Here is a 16,021-nt window from a genome sequence, read left to right as displayed (position 1 = left end):
CTCTCTGCCGATGCAGGTCCTGCCACACCCTTAAGGGCCGAGATTTCTGCCCTAAGCAACCTCACCATTTCTCTCAACTCTGCGTTTTCCAATTCTAGCCTCTTGAATCTCGCCTCAATCTTGCTCTGCTTTGGCGTTACCAAACTAGGCATCTCCGTTCGACCACTTGTGCGCTCCGCCCAGGTAGTACCACTCGCCGCTCCACTGGGGCCCTTGCCTTGTAGACCCTACAACACAGCACTCTTGTCCCGTAGTCCCATTGGGGCCACGCGCAGTGTCAGTTCCCATGTCCGTCCAGTCCGAAGCGCACCTTAGACGCCGATCTGCTCCCAGACCGGCCACCGGAGCGGCTGCGAGATGTTTTTCCTGGTCTCATTGATCTTGCTTTTGAACGTCGACGCCCACGATCTTGTCCTTGTCCAGTCTCAAGCGCCTTCTTCAACGTCGGGAACTGGCTTTCATCGTACCTGAAGCCTCCCTTCTCCACCTTGATACGCTCCCTAATTTCTGCTGGGTTCCAAGCCATGTTGGGATACCGGGTAACGAAGCAGCTGATAGATGTGCATCGATGGTAGCGTACAAAAAGATAACAAACACAACACTTCCATACAAAGATAGCATCCGTGCGATTAGAAAAGCCTTAACGGCAAAATGGCAACGCGAATGGGGCTGTTGTGCCGACAAGCTACATCTCACTAAACCCATAGTTGGCGAGTGGAAGTCATGTTATCAACAGGAGCGGTTCATCAAAGTAGTTTTATGCCGACTACGCCGACAAGCTACATCTCACTAAACCCATAGTTGGCGAGTGGAAGTCATGTTATCAACAGGAGCGGTTCATCAAAGTAGTTTTATGCCGACTACGCATTGGGCACACACACCTTACACACAATTATTTACTTACGAAAGATGACACACCAACATGCGAGAAATGTCAAGAGCCACTAACAGTTATGCACATATTACTGACATGTACACATATTGAAACACACAGACGAGCACTATTGCACAAATTACATCAACTACACATGCCTTTACACCCTGCTCTAATTTTAGGTGATAATCCGCTGGTACCATTATGTGACGTCCGTAAATTTTTATATGACACTGGCTTTTTACATAAAATATAGATTATTAACAAAGCCTTCTCCTTCACAAATTGGATTTTAAAACACCTCGTGTTTGGCGCATCATATCCTTAGCCGCTTTTGCGCCGTTTAACCCTATTTAACTAACTAACTACTCAATCTACATTATTTTCATCCCATTTGGTGTTATCATGAAGATATTCTGAAGAATTGTATGTTACTCGTTGCCTTTAGTGCATTGTCGTATCCCTAAGCGTGTCTCTACGCTTTATTTCTCTTCTAGTTCTCCATAAACGTCTTCTTGAAACATCAATCGTGTGCTTATTTACTGTAATGCCTTCAGGGCCCGCATGGCTAAGTTACGAAAGGGAGTGGTAGCACTAAAGAAAGCTGACCACTTTCAACAAAAAGCAGCTGTGACGGCGCGCGCGGCCAAAGTAAAACGCCCCCTTATACCTCCCCCCACCCCCCTGCTGCCATGCGCGCGCGACAGAATACTGCATGCTTCCTGCCTTGCGCACGCGAGATGGAGCCGTCATCGTCGGCTCATCATCGCATGTTTCACTCGCACAAACAGCGTACGGCGAGCGAGAATGATGTTAACGCGAGACAAACCCATCTACGTCTGTATCCCAAACAAAACATGTAGCAACTGCCAGAGAAGGTCACCCGGTGGCGTATAAGGAAAACGTATTCCCTGTGAACTGGGGGCTCAGAGCAGCGCGCCTATTGGATCTCGCGCCAGGCCACTTCCGCTAGGGTGGCGGCACCCAGGGCTGCTGCCCACGACGTTGCCTCCGAGATTTAGGTTTGTATACGCTCCAACGCTGCACTGCCACGGCGATGCAGCAGTGGGCACTGATGCCAATTTGGTGATAGGAGCACGCATCACTAACATTGTCGTGGAGGCACGTGAAGCAACTTGAAATGCTTTGATAAACACCTGTACAACGTTGCGGAAGGGTTGTGCGCAGGCCTTTCACAACGCCACGCATCGCTTCCGAAAGTCGCGTCGCAGCATTTTCAACATTGCTGAAAAAGCATTCATGCGGAAAGTGAACATGCACCACATTGAAAAGGAAAAAGGCGGCGGCCGCATATGATCATGGAGCCATGTGTTTGTTGAGGTCTAGGAATATTGACAACATGATAAGTTTTGTTCCTGTTCATAGTGCATATTTCCGAGAAGGCTAGTACGATCAGCTAAGACTTAACGCCGCATTTGTTACGCGGAGCGCGCACTTGTTGAGAATATTTCGGCGCCACACAGAGTGACTGAGTGCATGCCACGCGGGATCAGAAGGGAGCATATATTTGCAGATGTGCATCCGTAAACCATAAGCACTTTCCTGTTGCCGCGCACGGCATAGCTCTCACGCCCCATTCTCCGTTGGATATGATATTCTTATACCCACTTAGCGTGAAGGAAAAACGCGTGCCCAACGCATAATTCTCTCGTCTCTTAGTGGAATAAAGTATAGACGAAGGAGAAACTCCGCTAAAACACCAAGCTTGCTACGATTCTTCAGTTATGAAAAAAAAACTTATTTAAGGTGGCTTCAACACATGGTGTTTGTGTGATACAGTGAAGCATTCAGTGTATTGCAGTAAAGCGAGTGAGAAAATGCGCGCATACGCAGTGTAAGCTGCGTGTTATTATAGAAACTGTAAACCTCTCTTGGCGATGCGTCTAGCCGTTATTATTATCTCTGGTGCTCACCTGAGGCCTCCGCACTGAAGCATAGAGTGTCATGCAGTGAAGCAAAGAAATAATTTGCGAGAGTACTAAGCGTAAGCAACATGTTATAAAAGCTGGAAACCCCACAGCGCCAGGGTTGTATTCTTTATTACTATCGAAGATGCGCATCTGAGGCCTCCGCCTACGAATATTATTTTTCTTTTCGCTTGCGATACAATTTCACCGTAGTACATACGAGTATTGTGAAGAAGCTTTTTAACGCACAATTACCATCATGAAATGCGTATAGGCCCCCTCCCTCCCTCCCTCCAAACAAAAAAAAAGCAATAACAATACCTTCCATATTACAAATGACGCAAAAAGCGTTCATGACATGGAAAGAGAAACAGGAGCATAGCCCTCAGAAATCATCCCCCACCTTCTAAATATACGAACATGTCTTGTTTTTATTGGCACTGTTTAGACACAATTTTTTGAGAGCAATGTTTATTCAAACAGGGCATATAATCTGAAAAAGTGTTGAGGATTCTGTAATGCCTTGCAGTCACGAGCGCAAGCGGAAATATTTGACCCACATCTGGCGCGCTAACGAGTGACCTCAGAAAACCACCTGACAAAACAAAGCAAGTGGAGAGGTTATGCACTTTACGGTAGCATATTGTTTCTACATTTGGTCCTTTACTCGGAGAGAGAGAGAGACAAAGAGGAGGAAAGACAGGGAGGTTAGCCAGTGTAAGTACCGGCTGGCTACCCTGTGCTGGGGAAAGTGGTAAAGGGAATAAAAGGAGAAAAAAGGAGAAGAGGAGAAAAAAAATTAAGGAAATTCACGCAGTACCGCGATACTACGCGATACAACACTCAAAGGCGATCGCACAATTCGCATGTCCTTAAAAACTTAAGCAAAGCCCTTAAGGCCTTGAGTGCCGAAGCCCGTCTGGACCAGTGTCCTAGAGCCTTCCCCTCTGTAAAGGGGCGATTGTCCAGTTTTTCGAGCACGGTTACGAGCACTGTTCTTGGCACTTTGTAGCTGGGACAGTCACAAAGGAGGTGCTGAATCGTCTCCTCGCAGCCGCAGGTGCCGCAAGTAGGGCTGTCGGCCATTCCAATGCGGAATGAATAAGAGTTCGTGAATGCCACGCCGAGCCGCAGGCGGCACAGAAGTGTTGCTTCCGCACGTGGTAACCCTGGTGGTAGGCGGAGTTGCAGGCATGGATCCAATCTGTGGAGACGTTCGTTCGTGAACTCATTGGTGTTCCTATACTCGGAGATCAGTCAACTAGCATAGGAGAAACAGGGAACTGACAGGGAAGCAATTCTTAATTAGGTCGTTATTTTCAAGACATGCTGAAGAAGCTTGAGTTCATTTTATGTGCTTGCAGAAGTGCGGTAAATGAAAGTGCTTTCATCAAAATGTATAACCTTCCAGGGCGTTGTCCTTACGAGCAACAGTAGAATCGCATGTTGTTATTCTGTCATCAAGCTTACTTCACGATTTAGAGTATAATAAGAAGTACAAAAAGACGTACAAAAGGAAACGCATTTAATGATGGTGAGTGTGCTTTAGGAAGCTTCTGGACAACACTTATATGAAATGCGATGACATTGTATAGCAACAATATAATACCGGCAGAGGGAGGCCTCAAGAGCGCACCTGAGATAGTAATAAAGACTACAACCGTGGCCCAGTGGGGTTTCCAGTTTTCATAACGATGTCTCTCTTCGCTTCACTGCAACACACTGTATGCTTCAGAACGGAGGCCTCAGATGAGCACCAGAGATGATAATAAAGGCTATAAGTGTGGCCGAGTGAGGTTTACGCTTTTATATTACGTGTAGCTTACACTGCGTATGTGCGCGAATTCTCTCTCGCTTTATCGCAATACACTGAATGCTTCGCCGCGCTACCAATGCCGTGCGTTGAAACCATCAGAAATTGCCGTTTTTTTTTTCATAACTGAAGAATCGTAGTAAGCTCAGTGTTTTATTAAAGTTTTACGCTTGGTCTACGCCATGCACTTTTCCTTAATGCATAGCGTGTATAAGAGTTAACACAAGCTGGGCGAGTGTTTGATTGAACACGTTCCTAGGAGTGGACAGCGCAACCCTGAGGAAAGGAAGTACACTGCGCTCGTATCGTGCACTCCGTTTTGCCTTTCGTCCGGGTTGCGCTGTCCACCCCTAAGAGTGCATAAGAAGATCATATCCCATGAAGAACGGGGCGTCACAGCTAAGCCGCACGCGCGGCGGAAGGAAAGTGCTTAAGGTTTGAAGCATTCTTTGAACGCTTATGGACCGACATCTGCAAACGATGCACCCTTCTCATTCCGCGTGGCATGCACTAACTCTGTATGGCACCGAAACATTTTGGACAAGCGGGCGCCCCGCGTAACGTGTTCGGCGTTAATTCTTACCTGATCGTCGTAGCGTTCTCGAAAATACGCACTCTGAACTTAAACAAAAACTTACCGCGTCGTCGTTATTGCTGTGGGCTTCAAACATGATGGTGATGATGATAATGAAGCCTTAATTAATGACAAAAACCCACTACGGGGATAGGCCACGAATCGGATGGCGATATCATTGAATAATAAAATAAATTAGTTAATAAATAAATGAATAACGCAAGAAAAGGAAAACAAATGAATAAACTTAAATGAGAATTAAGCTATCAATAAACGAAATGAAGTAGTGTTTAATACGACAGTCATCCTTGCCTTGATAGGAGTAGTAACGAGAACTTGTTACTGAAAGACATGAAGTAAAGGATAGACTTAAACAGTAGCAAGTTAAATTTTGAATAATATTTGTAAGATTCTAACCATGAATTTGTGTTCTTACTTTTTGATTTTTCTAAACTTATAATTTAACGAAGTAGAAGTAAACAAAAATGTAAACTACAAAACATTAAGAAGCCAGCCTTGTTGTGTCACATAGCAAATTAAAATTGACTAGGAAAACGTTCCTGTGGCCGTATCCTAATACCGTTGCGCTAAGGGAGAGTATAACAGCACTGCTTAAAGGTAGTCCTAGACTTCCAAGCGAAATTTCTAGACATCGTTTTCGATTAGTAGAAAACCGCCGACATGATAATAAAAATGATCGATGGATTCCGACTTATTGCAGAGGTAACATAAAGGGGATACTGCCTGCCCCCATCTGTGCAAGTACAAATTGAGTCTTGCAAACGGCAACGCAGTCTTGTAAACGATACTTCTAATTGCCGGTTAGGACACCATTTTCGGTTGCAAGAATAATTTACATGCATGACATGTGTATATTTTGCTAATGACACGCTTGTTCGTCTTCGGTCAAAGAAAACTGCCTATATCTGGACGTAGTGATGTGCGCAGTTGCCCGCAGCACAGATATCACCGGACCAGTTACAGAAGCTTGTGCTAAGCAATTCGCTGTTTCATAGATCTTTCACCATGCCGTCGCCGTCTTCTTCCTTCTCGCTGTGGCGCGTGTCCAGTTTTCGCATGAATGCCTTTTCAGCGTCGTTGAAGACGGAGCGACGCTGCTTTCGGCAGCGAGCCGTGGCGTTGTCAAAGGCCTACACACAACCCTTGCGCAACGTTGCACAGGCGTTTCTTGAAGCATTTCAAGTTGCTTCACGTGCCTCGGATACACCACAATGCAAGTGATGCCTGGTCCTTTCACCAAATGGGCGTCAGTGCCCACTGCTGCATCGCGTTCACCACGGTGGCAGCCCAACGTCGGCGCGTAAGCTTGAACGTAAACAAACGTCGGAGGCCGCAGTGCCGCCGTGAAAGCGTAAGTGGCCTGCGGCGAGTGCCAATAAGCGCGCAGCTCCGTGGCGCCCAGGGGATGTGTATTCTTTATGCGCCACCCGGCGCGCTTCTGCTTACCTTCGTCCTCCGCGGTGATTGGCCTTGTTCCTCTTTCCCCACTTTGCCCAAAGTTACCTGAACTTTCCTCTAGGTGGGGCTACTTTGCCGTGCGCAATAGGGATTAGTAATAGGTGATTGGAAGATTGGTGGAAGAAAAGTAAAGGAAATGAGAGAAAACTGATACCTAAAAAAGCAAAGTTTTCAATACAGGGTCAGAAAATTTTGTTCTGGGAGTACATAGAGTCCTTTTTTCTTTTTTAACCTAGGTACGATATTAACCAGTATAATAGCAAGAGCTTGGTTGCGCAACCCACCGCCCTGTTCCAAACGAGACGCTCATAACATCATCCAACCATCGTTAGCGCGTTCCTTCGTATTTTCGCGGGCGCACGATTTTTCTTCCCCTCCAAGCGTCTTCCTCGTTCGCTTGCTTCACAGCTTCAGACACCGAGGATTGTGCTGGCTTGCGGGTCACGCTTGCGCGACGAAATTACGTAGTTACTTTGTTTATTTATTTATTCAAATAACTTACAGGTTCCTTTTGCATGGGATCATTGTGTGAGTAGGACAATATCCTTGGAAATCGCAAAAGCATAAGAGCAAACACAACGATTGAAGACCAACGTTATGCAAGTGTTAGCGACAAGCACCAGACATTGTACTCTTAAAATCAAGAAAAGCAGTTATGCAAATTTTAAGTACTTCTCCGAGGGCGAACTACTGAAATTTCTAGGATCTTGTCGTAACTACAGGCGGGACGCAGCATGCAGGGCATCCTGCGGGGCAGAAAGAAGACCACCCTGGCAGCAGCCAGGTCTGCTTGATCACTGGCGTTCTAAGTGCCGCCAGTGACCTTGCAGTTGTCACATCTTATTGGTCGACGAAATTAGACCGACGGAAAACCGTTGGCGTTGTTAGGCGCATAGTGATATATTAGATAACATTAGCTTGATGTTTACGACTGAAACCAGCGCGACAAACAGCAGCTAAGATCAACGTTAGTGCGCCAGTAGTGTGCGTGCACAAAACTTGAACGGCCGCGGCGGAAACTCTGCCCCATCTACACCACTAGGGTGAATGACCATTGATAGTACGTCCACTTCGCTATGGCATTTTTGCGGCCAAATGCACTTCGTGTCTCTGCAGTCGCTTCCTCCGTGCGCAAGCTGCGCATGCACATGTGCCGTCAGTGCAAAAGCATCGAAACGGCGGCGGCGGTTGCGCCAATGGCATGAACGCGCTTCGAGGTAGCATATAATTTCTGGGGCAGTAAAAGGAATGCCAATGTTCTAACCACATTATTCCTCATATAGTAGCTACTTGGGTGCAGCTTACTGAACTCACCTTCTTGACCACATATATTTTAAGGCGGTCCTCACAAGAAATTTATTAGCGTTCTCCGTATCTTCAACGGCGTGTGAAATTTCTCGTGCCCTCTGCTCACTTAACCTGAGCTCATTCCCGTCACATCAGTTATGTGTGCTCACACAAGTACAAGTACCACTGCTGTATATACGGCATGGATTTTATGATGACAACAGGTAGGAGGACATTTCTAAAGCACACAAGCGGCGCTTTGAGCTTGGGTGCCTTGGTACTACGCAGGGCGAGACCGGCGCCGAAGGCCGTCCAGGTCCACAAGGCAGCCCAGGACCACGTGGGGATGCGGGTAAGGAAGGGCCCACTGGACCCACCGGAATCCCCGGCCGGCCAGGGGAGGCCGGAGAGCGTGGTCTACCAGGACCCATGGGCCCAAGAGGCTTCCAGGTGAGAAAACGCCGGTGGGCCCTCACGGAGGCTAGGGAACACGGGACGGACGAAAAGCCGGGACGGAACGTCATGGTGTGAGGACCGCCGTTGACGTCCTCACCTACGAGTTGTGTGATGTATTTGCCGTGTAAAGCGTGAAATTTAACAAAATATTTCTTCTTGAGATCGTGCTGTATATAAAATGTATCCGATATTTCCACAAGGAAACGCAGAGCCTTGCCTACGTACTCTGATATATGCATAACGTTGGATACTGACCGTCACCTAAGATATAAAGGTTCATCCGGTCCCTAATTTATTTACCGTTTACGGATTACCGTGTTAAGGGACGTATGACCGTTGGTGGCAAAGCTAATAGTGGCATCCTGTGTGACTTTGTCAAACAAAAATATGCTTAAAGGCTTTTGCCGTGCGACAGTGTTCTTGTGGAAGGAAAACCTGGAAAGGACTGTGCGTTAACTGTTATGTCACTATGAAAACTTAAGACCAGCAGTTAAGACGAACCTAGTAAGTTGCTCTGTGTGCTTGCTGGCTAACATATGCATCATAGGATGTCGGCAGAATAGTTGTTGATGCCGTACACCTCTCTGGTGTTGCTGTAATACGCGACCAGTTATACTATTACGGAAAAATCGATAGCTAGTAAATCATGGTAGATGGAGAATTGCTGTTAGTCGTGAACAGAAAGAATACCTTCCACTGAATGTCTTTTGACCCTGATCATATTTGGTCGAAATGTGTTCAGCCTTTCTGTGATATCGTTCATGGCACTTCGCTGGCTCATTTCTGGACTATTATTAGGTACCTGCTTTGACCACTTGCTTATCATTCCAGGTTTCGAGACACTTGCATATTCGCTCTAAGCCTTCGACATGCCTACGCCGACGCCCTGCATCGCGTCCTCATGACTTACGACATAATTTAAAAATAGACCATTGGTAAAGCACATGCGACGAGCTAGCCTATTAACAATGGCGATGCGTCTTCTGTTTAGAGGAGACCTCATTGTGTGTCAGTTTCTGAGCGTCGCGTCACTCAAACTTCGGTGGGCAAGATGTTTGCTCATATATTAGAGGCCTACATCCATTGCATGATTTCGCCCTTTGTTCTGGTCCGAAAGAAAAGCAACAGCTCGAGGCTTTGCCCAGCTAAGCGCAATCATAACCGGATAAAGAAGATGGAAGAAGATGGATAAAGAAGATGAATTGACCACGCAATTTGCTGAATACGTGGCGTCACATATATTATTGACCGTCTTTCTGGGTGCATTCGAATTCCCCTGGACAAGCGGGACACTGTGAAAACATCCTTTGTTACACTTGACTGCTATACTTATGGAAAGCGACGTCCTATTGACCTTGCGACATTGCTGCCGGGTTTGAAAGATTGGTGGAGTCCCTTCTGCAAGACTGTGAGCGGAGCACTTGTCTAGATTGTCTCGGCAACTTGATTCTTTTCTATCCTACCTTCGGAAGCTTGCAACTTGAGCGCCATTTTCGTACTTTTAGCTATTATCTATCTAGGTGGTCTTAAAGATGTTCTTTCAAAGGCAGTTTCAATTACCGCCAGGTCAAGCAAATGTTTTGGACACCAGTCAACGCTACTGTATCGTTAGTCTTTCTGACAGAGTATCAGCGGGAGGAGGTCCCAGAAAAGAACGAAAAGACGCATTTGTTTGTGCTAGTTTTATAGCAGATACTAGAAAGGGTAGACAATATAGCGAGCAGCATGCGCACCGAAGGTCCGGCACGCAGGCGCATTCGCTTTATCTACAGGATGCATCTTCCTTTCTACGAATGAAAAAAAACTAATTAAAAGAGTAAAATTATGTGGTCTTACACGCCAACGCCGTGACCTGATTATGAGGCACACCTTACTGGGCGACTCCTGAATAATTTGGAGCAGCTGGGATTCTTTAATGTGCACCTAAAGCTACGTACACGGCTCTTTTCGCATTTCGCCCCAGAGAAATGCAGGCGCCGTGACCGGGATTGGATTTCGCGACCTCGTGCTTAGCAGCTCAACACCATAGCCAATAAGCAACTACGGTGGGCGTAGACTACTTTAATATTCTGACAGAGAACAAAGCCACTGAAGCACTTCATAGCACCGCCTAATCATGAACACTTCATGCACACATCATAACCTTCAGATTCCCATCGCAGAACCTGCACAAGGTTGTCGCCTTATCTCAACCGCTGTGGTTTACTTCTTTCGCACTACCATCTGCATGGTGCTGGTGTCGGTGGCGAGCGCGTAGTGGCGGGTTCCTTTTCAGCATGCTGTTGGACCTGGCAGGTGCCCTGTACTAGCGGCTGTCATCTGGTAGGTAATCTTAGTGGAGCGCCGCAAAGCCCACTCTTTCAAAATCATACTTTTTCTCAAACAATGCTAACTCGTTACCCCCGTGCCCTGGACCATTGTCTGTGCAGACTTCAATAAGCAATGAATCCATTGCAAACACTTGCGCTCAGTTATCTCACAACTGTGACGGTCTTTGTGTAACGTAAAAGATGTACACACGCCAAGATTCATAGCGCATCAAAAAGACAAGCATATCCCATGTATTCGGTTTGAGCGCAGCTTCTAGCGCTGCTTCCAGTACTGCTCGCAACCTGTTATAGTTCTACTGTTTTGTGGTACCCCACACAATATTACTGCCAACGTGCACTTGTATGCCTGGCAGTGTCTCCAAGGTGTCGCTAAGAGTCTCCTGAAACATTCTTGGAGCGGAGGCTACTCTAAGGGACGCTCTAAAAAGCAGTAGCAGCCAAAGGGAGTAGTAATTTTTTTTTACTTTTATTCGGCAGCGATATCTGGTGAAAACCGTATCTGGCGCCTAGGCCCGTAAAAACGCGACCTGCGGCTAGTTCAGATTCAATATCAGCTCGACACGAAATCTCATTATGCTGATGCTTTAGGAGCTCGTTAATTTTCTTCGGCTCTATGCATTGCCTAATTTTGCGGGTCTTTTTTGCACAATAACCGTAAGATTCACCTAGTCTGTTGATTCGCCTTGCTTTGTTGTATTGGGAGCTTTAACTATGCGGATAAGTTTTTCGCCCCGAGTCAAAGAAAGAGGCGTATGGTGGGTTCTCTAAACGAGTGGCGCAGTGTCATCTCCAAGAGCCATCCTGTATATTCGCATGATAGATCTAGTACCGCAGAAACTACTTCTTCGTTTCTACGTACGTCGTTCACGGTGCGTGGGAACACTTCAAGCAATTCGCTCGCTTGAATATGTGAAACTTTATTTATTACATACATCAAAATGAGGAAAGGGCACTGCAGACGAATGAATAGCAAGTGTTGTAGGTAGAATGTGCCGGTGATCCCGTGACCCCGTGTATAAACTTCACGCGACAACTTCAGATCAAGCACGAGATTTCCAATTCCAGTAAAAAAAATGAGATCATCACATTCTCATATGCAACGAAATCACAAGGAAATAATTGATCAAGTAAAATTCATACAATAACAATCACAAAGTTCTAGAACTTGCTTAGTGGTAATGCAAGTAGGTTGCATTTATATTAGCAGTATTTGCCCCCCCCCCCTCCAAAAAAAAGGGGCTTAGGAAACAAATACTTAAGAGGAACGGCGCATTCTTCGGCACTTCTAAAATTGAGCTTTTCTTAATGTTCTAGTCTAGCAACAGAGTTAAAGTACTTGAGCACTTCGGGTAGGGAAAATCTGAGATAATACAGCAACCGGTATCCTAACATAATAAAAACAGAGATATTCTGAGAGTGGACAAACAAATTATGCGCGTGTTCTGTTTAGCTAATCTCTGCAATATACCCGCTGCTTTTTTGTAGTACGAGTAGTTTATTGAGGTTCACTTTGATGTGGTGCCGCAAACCAGATGGCAGTAGCTTATGTAAGTGACTGAACTTTTTAATAAATTGCTAGCTTTAGACGCGTGGAAAAATCGGATCGGCATCTTGAGAGCTAACCAATTCACCTAGAAACTTATTATCAACGTAATGTAAATGCCCATTCTATTTGATGCTGAAGGCAAACAAAACATTAGGAGATCTGAAGCTCTCAATGAAATCAACATTTTTGAAATAAATTCAGACGCTTTATTGCAATCAATTGGTGCACCTAAAGTTAGCTTCTTGATTTGAACGTTACGCAGTGTAATTTCTTCTTGCAAAACTAGTGTATATTTCCTTCAACCGTCTTTTTCGATAGAGATTTATGAATCAGGTATCAAGGAGCGCTCAATTAGAAGTAGAGCTGTTCTTTTTACTATTCTTTTGTCCAATGGTTTTGAGAATACAGATAAAATAAAGATTGGTCAATAATTACCAGCAAAATTCTGTATCAACCCTCAAGTGTAACCGATACTTTGGGTATTCTTATTCTTTGCTGAATAAAGACAGACAAAATCGCCGGAATTAAAATATGGGTCAAGCAAGGAGCTCTAACGTCCTCTACATATTTCACAGTTTACGAACTGAATACTGTTAAGAGCAGTTCTAAGATGGGACAAAAGCACGGGACAAGCGCTAACGTTAGGTTGTCAAGGTATATTTCACAAGTTTTATCTGTAAATCATCGTTGTAGGCACTTTAAGATTATTTAAGATTAATTAGTTCAGCGAGAACTTTATCAATGTCGGGCAATAACGTCCATTAACCCATTTCGTTCGTCATAATAAAGGGCTTGTACAGGGCACCCTGACAACGTTAATTTCGTAAAAAAATAAGTTGAATTCTCCAGCTGACTGTTGAGGAGAGATACAGCCACAATCAATGGTAAGCTCATCTATATTATCATTTCTGTATCTTCTTAAAATTGTCACTTAAACGTTTTCAAATCACACTTGGGCAATAATATACTTGGCTTTGTCTATCCTACGGGTCTGCTCTTCCTGAGCAGAAAGGCCTAGATATCTGACGACGCCTTTGAACGATGACTTCCAAGTGTGGTAATTATCAGGTCGGTCACCAAACTTGATAACACCGCTTGAAATAATGTCTTTGCGGCACAGGAATTTAAGGACACCGGCTAGCTCTGAGCTGGAACTGATATGTGCCGGGGCGTACACAGGTGGCTGCGGAACAAAAGGGGCAGCAGAGTAGTCAGGTGGCCGCTCATCAGATCGCAGACACATCGAACTATTCGCAGCTGCGTTTGCCCCCGGCGACGTGTGAGCATTATTTGCGGCGTCGTCACTAGAGTGGGTAAAAGCGTCCTCAGTAAACACAAGCGCAGGGTTGCGTAGGGCTTCCTGTTCGTTTATGTATCTCCTAGTGTGCTGCGTTCGGTTCACGGAAGCGAGCGTGCCCATGCGCTCCCCGCCATCCTGCTGGACGGCTGCCTCGAGCGCATTCGCCTGTGCGTTTGCAGCTACCGCTTCTTTTTCATGCTGCAGCATATCCAATTCAGCCTCAATCCTTGCATTCTTAATGTGCAAGGTGGCCTATCTGCGTCCAAACTCTGCTCTGACACGGACGGTTTCTACTTGCTCATGTGCCTGTATGGCGGCTAGGCTGATTGTTGATGAGCTGGATTGTCGTGACCACGGAGAAACGCTTGAGTGGGCTCATAGAGCGCTGCGACGTCGTCTCTTGTAAGCGTTCGCGTTCTCCTTCTGTAGCCTCACGTAACTTGTCGCTTACAGACACACTATGATCTACGTCGATTGCTTTCTGAAGCTCTAATTGCTGCTGGGTTTCAGATTTGCTCGTTTTGGCGAGGAAGGTTGCGTATCTGTCAGCGACGTGCTCGTAGCGCTCATAGCTTGCACCAAGCTGCATTGCTGCGGTGTTATTTTCTTCCTGTTTCGCACATAACAGTTTGGTATAGCGGTCTCCACGTACTTCTAGGCAGCGTCTCCTCTCCGGCAGTGCTCTTCGCGGCTCATTTAATACGTTCTTTAGCTTTAAGAGAAAACATAGTTGCTTTTTGTGATCAAATGTTAGCCTAGGGAGGTCCATGATCTGCTGTCATAATTGAGACGTTTCATTCGTCAGCTCGTCCTGATCCATTTTGGCGTGCGTGCTTCACGACGTATCTCACTCAAAGCGGACGTATGCATTGAAACCTGCTAAGCTGCGCGATGAAATCTGAAACAAGCCCACCTTGACTTTGCCCTGTGCTCATTCAGCTGCTCAACTTCTAGGTGATGCCGTGTCCTTGCAATAGGCGGATGTCATGGTCAAACTGGAGGTCTTGTCGTGCGACGTATTCCACTGCGGCGGATGTTGAGTTGGTGGCTGGTGACAGTCGACTTCACGTTTGTTTTTATATTGGCCTCGAGGATCGCACACAACGGGATCAAAGCGTTCGCTGTCCAACTAGATAACTGTTCGAACGCAGCTGAACATTTTGAATTACATTAAGGTCAACAAAGCGAGTTAAATATACACAAAACATTCAGTCAGTTTTTCAGCCGTAAAGAAGTGTTCCTGTGTCTAGGGCCGGTGGGGCGAATGTAGCCGTCCCTTGTTTGTCGAACCGCGGTTTCCATCCCCGTTGTCGTCTCCAGGCCTGGGAACCATCAGCCAACTCCTCGAAGCGTCATCACTGGAGGGAGCGAGTCCTTTCTGAAGGCGCTTGAGCGAGTCAACGGAGGGAGCAAGTCCTCTCTCTCGCGCACAGGCTCGGACTCCGCGGGGGGTCAGTGAAACAGAAAGCAATAAACGGAAGGCTCGCTTCCCTCTTCAAAAAAAAAGCCCGGCCGTGCGTTAGCGATGCGCACCGAACAGTAGGCTTCTGCGAATATACGTGTTTCGCTATTCATACTTGACGCAAGAACTTATTATTCAACGTCGTGCAATATATCAGTTCCTATTGAAGGCTCAAGGACACTTGTTCGAGTTTTCGCGGGAGGAACACAGATGCAAGTAATTACTGTTCCGTGTGATTCGGCTACAGGAAGGCCATAGTTGTTGAGTAAAATCCCGAAAGCATGAGACAGATAACTCTTGATCAATTACATCGAGTCGGTTGAGCAGAATCTCTCGCTTTCAAGCGCCGTACGAATATTTCATCTGAAAGTAATCGAATGAAGTTGTTTCGCCATTCCCACCATATTTTCATTACAGTAAGATGATGAGTGCTTTTTACTGCGATATCCCCCACATATACATTAGTATACAGGCATCTGGCGGCATACTCCTCTGTTGTTTAATAACTTTCATTGTCATGTTACTTCAGATAACGTAAAGCAACTGCTAATCCTTTACAGCTTCTCAATTCACCGGACTTGGAGTTGTGAGCGGCACTACATGCTCTTATGAAAAATAGTAATCCTGCCGTTGTTTCACCAAACAAATTCTCTACAACATTTTACTTCCTTTTCTTTAAAAATGATCAATTATTTGTTATCTTCTTTGACATGCGAGCGATGTATTTCTAGAACAATTATGTTTTATTCCACTTGGAAACTTCATAGCCCTGTGTTTTACCCTTTATAGACTGCACAATTAGTCACAAAAGGTGCCCCTATACCTGTTCCACCTGTTGCCTAAAGAAATATAAGCAACTGTTTCACGTGTTACATCGCCGATGGTTGGCTCGCATTCCCTGTCTTAATGAAAACGCGTCTGTTATTTCGTCTAGGAAGCTGAGTGACCGTTGTTCTCATGAAGGTTTCGCAT

At 45.8% G+C, this 16,021-nt stretch overlaps 1 protein-coding gene across 1 annotated transcript in view; it reads left to right on the top strand.

Annotated features, from left to right (window-relative positions):
• LOC139059024 (collagen alpha-1(II) chain-like) overlaps window positions 1-16,021 on the top strand; it is a 1,291,347-nt gene that overhangs the window by 951,462 nt on the left and 323,864 nt on the right. The window contains exon 27 of the mRNA XM_070536814.1: window positions 8,244-8,405. Coding sequence (XP_070392915.1) covers window positions 8,244-8,405 — 162 coding nt within the window. The remainder of the gene's footprint in view (window positions 1-8,243; window positions 8,406-16,021) is intronic.

The sequence above is a fragment of the Dermacentor albipictus genome, chromosome 4 (genome assembly GCF_038994185.2).
Source record: "Dermacentor albipictus isolate Rhodes 1998 colony chromosome 4, USDA_Dalb.pri_finalv2, whole genome shotgun sequence".
In the NCBI taxonomy this organism is placed as follows: Eukaryota; Metazoa; Arthropoda; class Arachnida; order Ixodida; family Ixodidae; genus Dermacentor; species Dermacentor albipictus.
Note: the sequence above shows the minus strand (reverse complement) of the source record. Positions and strands in the feature narration are given on the sequence as shown.